This window comes from Protopterus annectens, chromosome 14.part0 (assembly GCF_019279795.1).
Source record: "Protopterus annectens isolate FY-2018-M chromosome 14.part0, PAN1.0, whole genome shotgun sequence".
NCBI classification, from domain to species: Eukaryota; Metazoa; Chordata; order Ceratodontiformes; family Protopteridae; genus Protopterus; species Protopterus annectens.
The window spans coordinates 131,165,984-131,177,883 of NC_056748.1; the positions used below are offsets into that span (position 1 = coordinate 131,165,984).

General features: G+C 37.1%; 1 protein-coding gene across 5 annotated transcripts in view; it reads right to left on the minus strand.

Annotated features, from left to right (window-relative positions):
- Positions 1 to 11,900, minus strand: part of ZDHHC6 (zinc finger DHHC-type palmitoyltransferase 6) — a 762,509-nt gene that overhangs the window by 288,061 nt on the left and 462,548 nt on the right. For all 5 annotated transcript variants that reach the window (XM_044055851.1, XM_044055850.1, XM_044055847.1 and 2 more), the window contains one exon: positions 9,001 to 9,054. In XM_044055851.1, the coding sequence (XP_043911786.1) occupies positions 9,001 to 9,054 (54 nt within the window). The remainder of the gene's footprint in view (positions 1 to 9,000; positions 9,055 to 11,900) is intronic.

An 11,900-nucleotide genomic window follows, 5' to 3' on the forward strand; every position in this document is an offset into this window, starting at 1 on the left:
TATCTAACAGACAGATATATAAAAGCTCTCTTCTACAGCAACTACTCCAAAAAAGGTGTTTCAAGATGAACACAAGGGCAATAACTATTCTTATTTACTAACAAATAACCTACCTCTGCATAAAAATAATGCAATGTGCCAACTTTCTATTACTAAAACATGAGACAAAACAGAGCAGAATTTCAAAAACTCTTACAAACACCAATTTACTACATTCTGACACTTGCTCTGTGCTAATCACCTTTAATACGCACAATTACCACAATGATCTCTGGTACTCCTCAACATATGACCAACTTTCACACAAATGAATAGGAGGCCTTGGCAAAATCCCACACTTGTAATACATTTTGTAAATATCTTGGAATCAATTAGACTGACATTTATGCATTACACTTGTGAAGATTGGGGAAAGGTGGGTGAAGGCTGCCAGCCTAGTAAAATAGAATTTGATACATAATTCTATCATTTGTATAAATAAATGTAAAATACAGGCTTGTGTTTTTAAATGAAAGAAAACACTGTAAAATGTGAACTTCAAGATTGTTGCAACATTGTCATCTGCTGTAAGGAAAATCAAACCAAGCATTTCAAATGTTCTTTGAAGTTACAATTATCTAAAAAAAAAAGTGGTGCCGAAGCATCTGGCTGAACACACTCTTTCTATTGTCTTAACTCAAGGAATAATTGTTAAGAGTATACGTATGAAATGTCTTTTATTGTTGTAGTTTCCTGAGCAGGTGTTAGCTTGCTAAATAATGCAGTCTGTGGCCTGGGAACTCCAGACTAAGTGTCAAAATGAGGTAATGTGAATACTGGGAAAACCTAAGTATCAAAATGATGTAATTTGGGAGGGCCTTAGCAGAGCTGTTTGTTAGTGTGTTTAAAAACTACTGTTCAGTGAGACTTGAGTCTTGGACCATCAACCCCAGTACTGCTTATGCTCTTTATGTATGCAAGTACAATTATAGCACTGTGTTTTCTCTTAAGATTATCTACAGATTACAAAGTTAGATTACATGTTTTTCTTTGACATCAGACCTGTCCTACTGTATTATTTTAAGTTTCTGTGTGATCTCTGAACTCTTAGATATCCCTGTGGTGTAGTAGTATTGTCTTGTGTTTTAATTATTTATTATTAAATATTTTAAAAACCTTTACCTGTGGCTGGTTTGTGTAGAGACAAAGTAAACTCTAGAGTACATTGTATATTTATAGAGGTTATCATAATAGGCCACTCTAATAAGCCTTAGACTGAATAGTCACATTACCAATTGGATAATAATACTGCACAGTAATAAGTGGACACCCTTTCAACGGCCTTTGGGTAGCTGATAATATTAGCTGGTGGTGGCAGTTAATTACTACTGTATAGTCTGGGTAAAGAGGCACAGCTAGAGAATCTGTGACAGCCTTTCCCAGGAGGGTCTGTGAAGTTGTATAACTACTTATCTCAAAGTGTGGGTGTGTGTCAGCTACCTGGGCAGGGACACGAAGCACTGGTTGGACAGAGAGTGTAATGGAGGTTAGCTTGCCAGCTAGGCTGAGATCTGGACCCTATAGCTGTGTCAGTGGGGAGTCTTATTGGGGACCTGGAGAGCAGGGGAGCAACCAGCCCCCAAACTGACTGTGATCTCTTTGTGCACTTAAGGGAAATTGTAAAATAAAAAGAAAAGCACACCTAGCCAACGGAGCTTGGACCCAGCTAGTGCAATGGACAAAATAAGAATAATCAAGTAAAAAAACATGCGCTGGGTCAAAAAGGCTGTTCTCCTCATACTTCCAAATGCTTCTTAAACACAAGGCAATAGCTCAGTAATCGAGAGTAAGTACATACGAACAATATCCAGTAAAAAAGAAGCTGTTTATTGCAATAAAATGTAAGCGCTTTCACCCGAAGGCTTCCTCAGACATTTTAAAAAAACAAGTTCAATAATCATTTAAATACATAGTAATTCATCCTGATAGGTCAAAATCCATCACGTGTGTAGAATATACCTAGTGACACATTTCTATATCATGCAGCACTAGAATAAATCATATTGACCTACTGAAGCCTAACATGATATAATATAGCAACGCATCTTTAATAAAAAATAATCTATGATAGAAATCATGAAAACTTTAAAATACATAATGTATATTTATAATCATATACACATATACACATGTATACACTCTATAAATAATTAAACATATCATAACTCCTATTTGAAGTTGTATGAACATATAAAACAGGGGGAGAGACATATATACTATCTATACAATGTAAAATAATACTATGTACACATATATTGACTGCTGCTTGGGTCTATTGCATCTCTTCTTCTTCAATATAGGTTTGATATGAACACGATCATTGAGTGCAGGGTATTTATCTGCCCTGCACCTAATGATCCATCTCATCTCATTCTCTAAAGTTGAATTCACTATATCACCTCCTCTACTATGTTTTAGAATTTCTTGTATCACACAAAATGTGAACATGTGTTGTGGCCCTGACATCTTAACTTGTCTCACTAGTGCATTAGAGTCACCCCCTATTCTAATCTGATATAGATGTTCCCTTATTCTCTCCTTGAACATCCTATTCGTTTTTCCTATATAGAATGAGGTGCAGGCTAAGCATCTAGCCAGATATATCACATTCATACTCTCACAACTAGTGTTAGTTCTAAATGTATACTCAAACTGGTTAACAGGATGAACAAAAGTATCTCTAGTATCTATATGGCAGCACTGATTACAACGTTCACATGGACGTGTATTGTAAATGGATTCACATTGTCTACTCATATTATGATTCACGGTCTTATAGCACAACATACTTCTGATATTGGGTTTATTTTTATATGAAAAAAGTGGTTCAGGACCTACTACTTCACCTACGGTTGGATCCAACATTAGTATTTCCCATCGATCCTCTAAAAACTTCCTAATAGCTCCTGCATCTTTAGTGTAAAATAGGGGGGCCGTAACAGGTTGGGTAGATACCAAAGTATTCATAGCAACCTCTCTTGACATATACGGATCACTCGAGAAGTATGGTTTAGCTCGGCTAGATCTAAGGCTATCCACCTCCAAAAATAATTCATCAAACATCCCTTGGTTATAACCCCTCTCAGCAAACATATTCTTTAGTTTGCCTATCTCTTCTTCATATCCCCTTTCACTAGGATTCATCCTAGACTTATTTTAAAGTTTTCATGATTTCTATCATAGATTATTTTTTATTAAAGATGCGCTGCTATATTATATCATATGTTAGGCTTCAGTAGGTCAATATGATTTATTCTAGTGTTGCATGATATAGAAATGTGTCACTAGGTATATTCTACACACGTGATGGATTTTGACCTATCAGGATGAATTACTATGTATTTAAATGATTATTGAACTTGTTTTTTTAAAATGTCTGAGGAAGCCTTCGGGTGAAAGCGCTTACATTTTATTGCAATAAACAGCTTCTTTTTTACTGGATATTGTTCGTATGTACTTACTCTCAATTACTGAGCTATTGCCTTGTGTTTAAGAAGCATTTGGAAGTACGAGGAGAACAGCCTTTTTGACCCAGCGCATGGTTTTTTACTTGATTATTCTTATTTTGTCCATTGCACTAGCTGGGTCCAAGCTCCATTGGCTAGGTGTGCTTTTCTTTTTATTTTACGTTTACGTTGGTTATTCACACCAGCCCAGGAGGATGGCTGATACTTCCGACAATAATGTTGAGCTACCATACGTACCTAACGTGAACTGTTCCATCAATCGGAAAGCTGAACGCTTTCATGCTTGTGTGAGAGGGGAAGAGAATATGTTGCTGCTATACGAACCTTGTTTGGATCCCAATGCAGACGCTGAGGGCGAGGAAGTAAAACTGAACATTACGGATGATTTAAGTAAACTAGAGATGGATTTTATTAAATTGAAGAGACTGCAATTACAACGCCAGCACTTTGAAGCGTGCTTGGCGAAAAAGATAGTGCCACGAGGTTTACGGGTGTTGAAGATGCCCACCTCAGGTAACTTGTTCCCAGAACTCTTATTTAAATGGCAACAGCTTAACTTAGAGTTAAGCTTTAATTATATGAGACTTTTAATCGATTTTCATAAACCAGAAGAGGAGAGTTTGAGAAGAACAGTTAATGAACTCTATGATAAGATTAAATTGAAATGTGTAAACGAAACTGCATATGTATTATTGGACAATATGTTAGATAATGTATCCCTGTTTGAGAAACGTCTGCTAGAGCAGAAAAAGAGTAAAATCCTGAGGGATGTGAAAGATTTTAGAAATAACTATGTATTTACTTGGCCTAGGCCGTCCAACAATTTACAAGTACCAAATGTTAGAAATGAAATTAATAATGATGAGAGGAGACTAACAACTAATTCTGACACAGTGATTAATGATGCTGTTGATTTAGATCATATAACAGGAAATGCTGTGGTCGATAGGACTACTGTGACACGAGAATGCATTAACAATGAACCTGTGGCTAATGCGAGTAAGAGTGATATTGTGCACACAGTTATAAGTTCAGGCCCTGATAGTCATGTACATCGAACGCGTAATACAACAGAACCTGTGACTAATGTTGCACCAGTTGTTAGAAGGAAGGTGCTAGCACAGGAGAACACTAATACATCCTCCAATGCTAGTACACCATTCACTCCTTTCCCCATAGCACAGTTTCAACGCAATGGGAGGGAGAGGTCAATGAGCAGAGGTCGGCACAAGAGGAAGGGGTCAGGGAACGAAGTACTAGGCCTACTCTGAAAAAAATGTGGGAGAGGACCACAACTCATTGATTGTTAATCTAACTAACAAGACATTGACTATTTATGAAGAAGAAGTATTGAAGAAAGGTCTAAGCTTTATACCCACTAGGCATGGGGATCTAGTGGACTCTTATTATAGATGTTAAAATGTTTGTCCATAATATACAACTGAAGATAGATTTTAGAACATATACTACTGCTACCAATGAAGTACAGTTTCGTACGAATAGTCTTTATACACCACAGTTACATCCACTACTAGAAACCTATTCTAAGTTAGTGGAAAATGATATTTATGAACACTTTGGTAATAGGAGAAGGCTGGATCGTAGATACAATCTGAATCCAAAGCAGAGACAGGCATTGGATAATCTGAGAACTGATCCCAACATTATTATTAGGCCGGCAGACAAAGGGGGACCCATAGTACTTATGGAATTACAAGATTATATTAACAGCATGAATGAACTTTTGAGTGAGAATTCTTTTTATTGTGAGGTTAACATGAACATTGTAACTGAGAAAGTGTTCGCAGTTTTTGATATGTTAGATGATCTATTGATGAGTGAAGATATATCTAAGGATTTGTATGATTATCTAAAAGTCAGTAACCCACGTATACCGGCTATACAAGGACTCCCTAAAGTGCATAAATCCATGCGTAAACCTCCAATGAGACCTATTGTTGCTGGCCAAGGTTGGATGACTGAACCAATGTCTATCTATGTAGAATATTTTGCATGACCTGTGGTTAACATTAGTCAACATATACTAAAAGACAGTAAACAGTTCCTACTGGAATTATATGAATACTTAAAGAACGTAGAACAACATAGAGATTATTTACTGGTCACATTGGATGTGGTTAGTCTGTTTACTGTCATACCCAACGAAGTAGGCATTAGGTACTTCCAACAGTATCTACACAATAGATCATTGTATTCAGATAAGAGCATAGATCTGATTAGTTTATTTTTGGAGACTATTTTGACTAATAACATTTTTATGTTTGGAGAATCTATATTCCTGCAGAGAGATGGCATAGCTATGGGCACTTCATGTGCCAATAGCTACGCCAACATTGTTATGGCCTATTGGGAAGAACAGTCTCTTTTCAGTAACCATTTTTTTGTTGAGCATGTGGGTTTTTATAAGAGATTTGTAGATGATCTCTTTTTAATTTGGTTTGGTAATACGGAACAGTTGTTGGATTTTTTCCATGAGATAAATGAATCTACAGATTTCCTTCGTTTTACTTTAGTTCACTCCAAGGATGAGATTTCCTTTTTGGATGTTGGTATTACTAGATTACCTAATGGGTTACTAAATACATCTATACATCGCAAGCAATGTTACAGGAATACATTGCTCCATAGACAAAGTATGCATCCAAAATATGTATTTAACAACGTTATGAAAGGACAGATATTGAGAGCGTCTAGGATGAATCCTAGTGAAAGGGGATATGAAGAAGAGATAGGCAAACTAAAGAATATGTTTGCTGAGAGGGGTTATAACCAAGGGATGTTTGATGAATTATTTTTGGAGGTGGATAGCCTTAGATCTAGCCGAGCTAAACCATACTTCTCGAGTGATCCGTATATGTCAAGAGAGGTTGCTATGAATACTTTGGTATCAACCCAACCTGTTAGGGCCCCCCTATTTTACACTAAAGATGCAGGAGCTATTAGGAAGTTTTTAGAGGATCGATGGGAAATACTAATGTTGGATCCAACCGTAGGTGAAGTAGTAGGTCCTGAACCACTTTTTTCATATAAAAATAAACCCAGTATCAGAAGTATGTTGTGCTATAAGACCGTGAATCATAATATGAGTAGACAATGTGAATCCATTTACAATACACGTCCATGTGAACGTTGTAATCAGTGCTGCCATATAGATACTAGAGATACTTTTGTTCATCCTGTTAACCAGTTTGAGTATACATTTAGAACTAACACTAGTTGTAAGAGTATGAATGTGATATATCTGGCTAGATGCTTAGCCTGCACCTCATTCTATACAGGAAAAACGAATAGGATGTTCAAGGAGAGAATAAGGGAACATCTATATCAGATTAGAATAGGGGGTGACTCTAATGCACTAGCGAGACATGTTAAGATGTCAGGGCCACAACACATGTTCACATTTTGTGTGATACAAGAAATTCTAAAACATAGTAGAGGAGGTGATATAGTGAATTCGACTTTAGAGAATGAGATGAGATGGATCATTAGGTGCAGGGCAGATAAATACCCTGGACTCAATGATCGTGTTCATATTAAACCTATCTTGAAGAAGAAGAGATGCAATAGACCCAAGCAGTAGTCAATATATGTGTACATAGTATTATTTTACATTGTATAGATAGTATATATGTCTCTCCCCCTGTTTTATATGTTCATACAACTTCAAATAGGAGTTATGATATGTTTAATTATTTATAGAGTGTATACATGTGTATATGTGTATATGATTATAAATATACATTATGTATTTTAAAGTTTTCATGATTTCTATCATAGATTATTTTTTATTAAAGAGGCGCTGCTATATTATATCATATGTTAGGCTTCAGTAGGTCAATATGATTTATTCTAGTGTTGCATGATATAGAAATGTGTCACTAGGTATATTCTACACACGTGATGGATTTTGACCTATCAGGATGAATTACTATGTATTTAAATGATTATTGAACTTGTTTTTTTAAAATGTCTGAGGAAGCCTTCGGGTGAAAGCGCTTACATTTTATTGCAATAAACAGCTTTTTTTTTACTGGATATTGTTCGTATGTACTTACTCTCGATTACTGAGCTATTGCCTTGTGTTTAAGAAGCATTTGGAAGTACGAGGAGAACAGCCTTTTTGACCCAGCGCATGGTTTTTTACTTGATTAAGTGAAATTGTACTTTACTGTGTGCATTAGTTATCCTTTCCTCTTCTAGGAGACGACCTCCCTGGTGTTAGTGGTGAGGATTGAGGCTCCTTGACTGCTGGGCCAAGGCACGGTCATCACAACACTATAGATAACAGACACAGCAAACTCTCCATTCTTAATAATCAGACAAATTTGCAATCCATCTCACTGTTGACTCACATGAGCCACTTCCAAAAAAAAAAATCATTCTGTCAGAATCAGAGTATACTCTTCCCTCTGGCATCCTCTGACAGCTGTAGGAAACTGTTGTACAGTAATTCTCCAAGAGACCCAATACAAACCTCTTAGATTCATAAACCTGCCTGATCAATGGACACGTCACTGACCCCCGGTTAACCACAACTAAAACACTCCCCCATTTCTCTTTGGGCAAACAGTTTATTATATATACTATACTCCACTGTATAACCTATAATCGTGGTCTGCACCCCCCTCACTCATCCCAATAACAATACCCCGCAGAAACTATGTCCCTCATGTTAGCATCCCTTCTCTTCCCATGTTTACTACTAATTCTGAAGAACGTGCTTTCCCCATACCGGGTCCTTCCATCTGAAGCTCAATACCGCATGATATCTGCAAACAGCCTACTCTTTCCTCATTTAAAAATCCCTACTTGATCGCATTAAAGCCTCAACCCAATGCATTTTTTTTTTTGTGAAAGCCCTGACACACACAACCCTTATTCTTTTACTATGCTGCTCACTCTCTAATAATCCTACAGCAAAACCTTATGACTACAAATATGACACTACTTTTGTACTTTCTAAGACAGTCAGTTCTTTCTATACAATTCTAGCATTCTCTCATACCACCTCTATTTTTTTACTAACAGTTTGCATATTCACCATGTTCTGTCCATCCTGCTGAACACTTTTCCCTGTCTTCATTACATTATATAGCTATTCCATGTTTTTATACTGTATAAGTAAATATTTCACTCTTCTGTATTATAAAACATCATCAATTTAATTTTATTGTAAAAGTAAAGTACTGCGACATGTCTATACCCTACTGTTACCATTTTATGTTGGAATCAAAGTGACATTTGCGTCACAGTGTGACCCGGACCATGAACGAAAAGGGCCAGCCTGACCAGCCCACCTGCATGGGTAACAAATACAAATAAAAAAGTAATGCCTATGGTTTTTGCAGTGTTCAGTGTCAATGTTTTAAATACACGTCGCTGTATATATACGATGCATTTAAGTCTTCTCTATTATTTTCTACTGATAGCAAGCACAAATGCTATTTTCTGAAAATAATAAACAAGATCCTACCTTTTCTTCTATCCATGATTCAATGGACGTTTTATTTCTCAAGATCACTTTCATCTGTAAACATTCCAAATTAAGTTGTAATACAGTTACACATATGATAACAATCAACGAAAATGTATTTTGTAAATATGACAAATGCACAACAAATTATTAATAGTAGCATTAAAGTTAGATAAGTACTTTTTACACAAGCATACTTGTGCATCTCGGACTATAAGTAAACAAAATCATAAATAAAGACAGTGAGAGGTTTCATAACTCAGTAATGCCATACATCTTTTATTTCCTAAAGTACAAACACACGAGAAACAAAGTTATACCTTTTAAAAAATGACAAATGCTGCAAAGAATGACTTGTGATACTTCAGGTACATGTAATGAAAAGCAATCAGAACATCTCCTCTTCTAATTCTGTGACACACACTATTAACTGTACTCAATTTTACTAATCCTGCACAATGCACCCCCTAAAGAAAGACACATATCTGCACCTACTAAATAATGTGTTAACACAACATTTAACCCGAATGTTTTTAATGAATACAAAGTAATGTGGAACATAAGCTATAAATAAATTAAAGAACAATAATAGCACTACACTAACAGGAATGCATACAGCACACAAGACACTGTATGTAAACTATCCTATACTCTATAGGAACCGGGGAAACTGCAAATATGTCTGCCTCTCTCGGGTGAAGGGAACTGTACAAACATTATGGGGGTATTTATTAGGAATTGAAAAGGGGGCAGCTATTAACATTTTGCACAGACAGTGGAAAAGGCAAACTGTAAGTTCCTACTATAACATGACTGATATAATCTTTCAAATGAATGCCTCCCATTTTCAAAACAGGCATCTTGTCACTGCTTCTCTCTCTGCCCATCAACCATTTTCAACATCATCATCAGAAGAAAACATGGACATTCTTGGCCTTTTTTAATACAACAATGGGGAGAGACTCTCTCAAAAGGAATCCACTCTCCTCTGAAAGACAGTCTATAAATCGCAGTCGGAGAATGTTTTTGTATGCTGGTGATGTCATAGGTGCCTAAATAGTTCGCCTGCGTTTGGAAGCATTCTCTTCCAGCAGAGAAATCTTCAGATCAAAAGTTTCAGTACCTTACAGTTTCAGGCAGATTATGGACTACCCCTTAATTTAAAGGACAGCTGAAGAAATGATGTGGCCAAAGCAAATGTTTTGAATTAATCTTGTTAACTGTAGCAACAGACTGCAAATCATTTAACAAATCTGTCCATTCTTATACTCCACTAAAATTCTAGAAATACATAACACCTTCAGAAATTGTGTTTAAAAAGTGGTTAATTTCTAATACAGGTTATTAATTTACACTTTTTACTAGTTAAGTCTGTGAGTGAAGTCTACAAGTACAGCAATTATCTAATGTTTCACTGAGCTACTGCCAAACTTACAACTACAAAGCCAGTAAAACAAGTTTAAAAAAATACACACACACACACACACACACACACACACACACACACACACACACACAGGGAACCTCAGTTGGGCAGAGAAAGAGTGCACGTAAAGAAATTAGTAAACAGCTTTGACAAAATTATAACTACAAAAAGGTCAGGGTAAAGGAAATAAAAGCTCTCACGAGTGTTCAACAAGGAAGAAGAAAGCAAAAATATCAGTCTGGGAGGGCAGTGAAAGAAGGAACGCAGAGATGAGGTGATCACAATGCTAAGGCATGGAGGCCTTATGGGATCTTGTCTCCAAATGGTTAATACCAGACCATCTACACCCCTGGTACAGCACTTCAACAAGTCTCTTAGGAAAGGACAGTCCCGGCTAATTAAACTCAGGCAGCAGCAGTGTGGCCAACAATTAAGATGCTGCAACCAGTATCCCAGGGTACTGCATGCCGATGAGCTTGAGTTCAGTGGTGAGTAAGCTAATGGAACAGACTGCGAGTTCAAGGCTCACAACATGCTTAAAGCAAAATAGGCTGATCAACAAAATCCGCTGTGGATTCTAAGAAGAAGATCCTGTCAGACTAACTGACATGGCAGCCATAAAGATGCCATCTATCAGATTCAGCAAAATGCCTCTGGCACAGTCTTCCATGAAAAGCTTCTGGTTACACTGATGGGAAGACAGTTGTGGTAAAGGACAAAGTTTCAAAGAAGGAAAAGTGGGCAACTGATGGGCCTCATTTAGGGCACGCAAAACTGGGTTACTCTCACCAGAGATGATACAAAAGCTTGGGGAAGATAGTAGCTGATGAGGGGACACCCCTAGTGAGGGGCCAGATGATGTGCGAGACATAGTGCAAAGGTGGTGATGGAGGATGAGGCAACTGGGGAAAGACAGGGAGATGGATGGAGAGAGAGGGAAAGTTAAGATGGATGGAAGACGACAACATGGATCTAGTATTATGCTAAGTACATAACTTTCCTATCTGATGTTGTCTTTTCCATCAGTCTCAACTAATAGGACAGAGTCCCGCAGGTACCCAAACTCTGAAAGGACTCATGGAAGGATATTCCAAAGGGTGTTGGAGCCAAAGAAAGCCCTTGCAGGTCCAGCTTGTAATGAGAGACAAATGTGCGAACTGTTGACCAGCCTCAGCACAGACATCAATAGAAACTTTACTGAAGAAAGCTGCAGAATTTGCCACAGCCCTAGTTGAATGAGCTTAAGTTTGAGAGGCAGCAGGAGTTCTTTGGCTCTCTAAACAAAAGTAATGCATTCGGTCAACCACCTGGGCAGGGTGAACTTGGAAACACTAGTTCCCAATTTAGCTTTTAGAAAAGGAAGGAAAAGTTAGTCTGATTTTCTGAAGTCCTTGGTACAATGTAAACAGAAGCATAATTTATGAAGAACATCCAACAAATGTAGGAGATATTCGCCCTTGAGAAATTAGGAAAG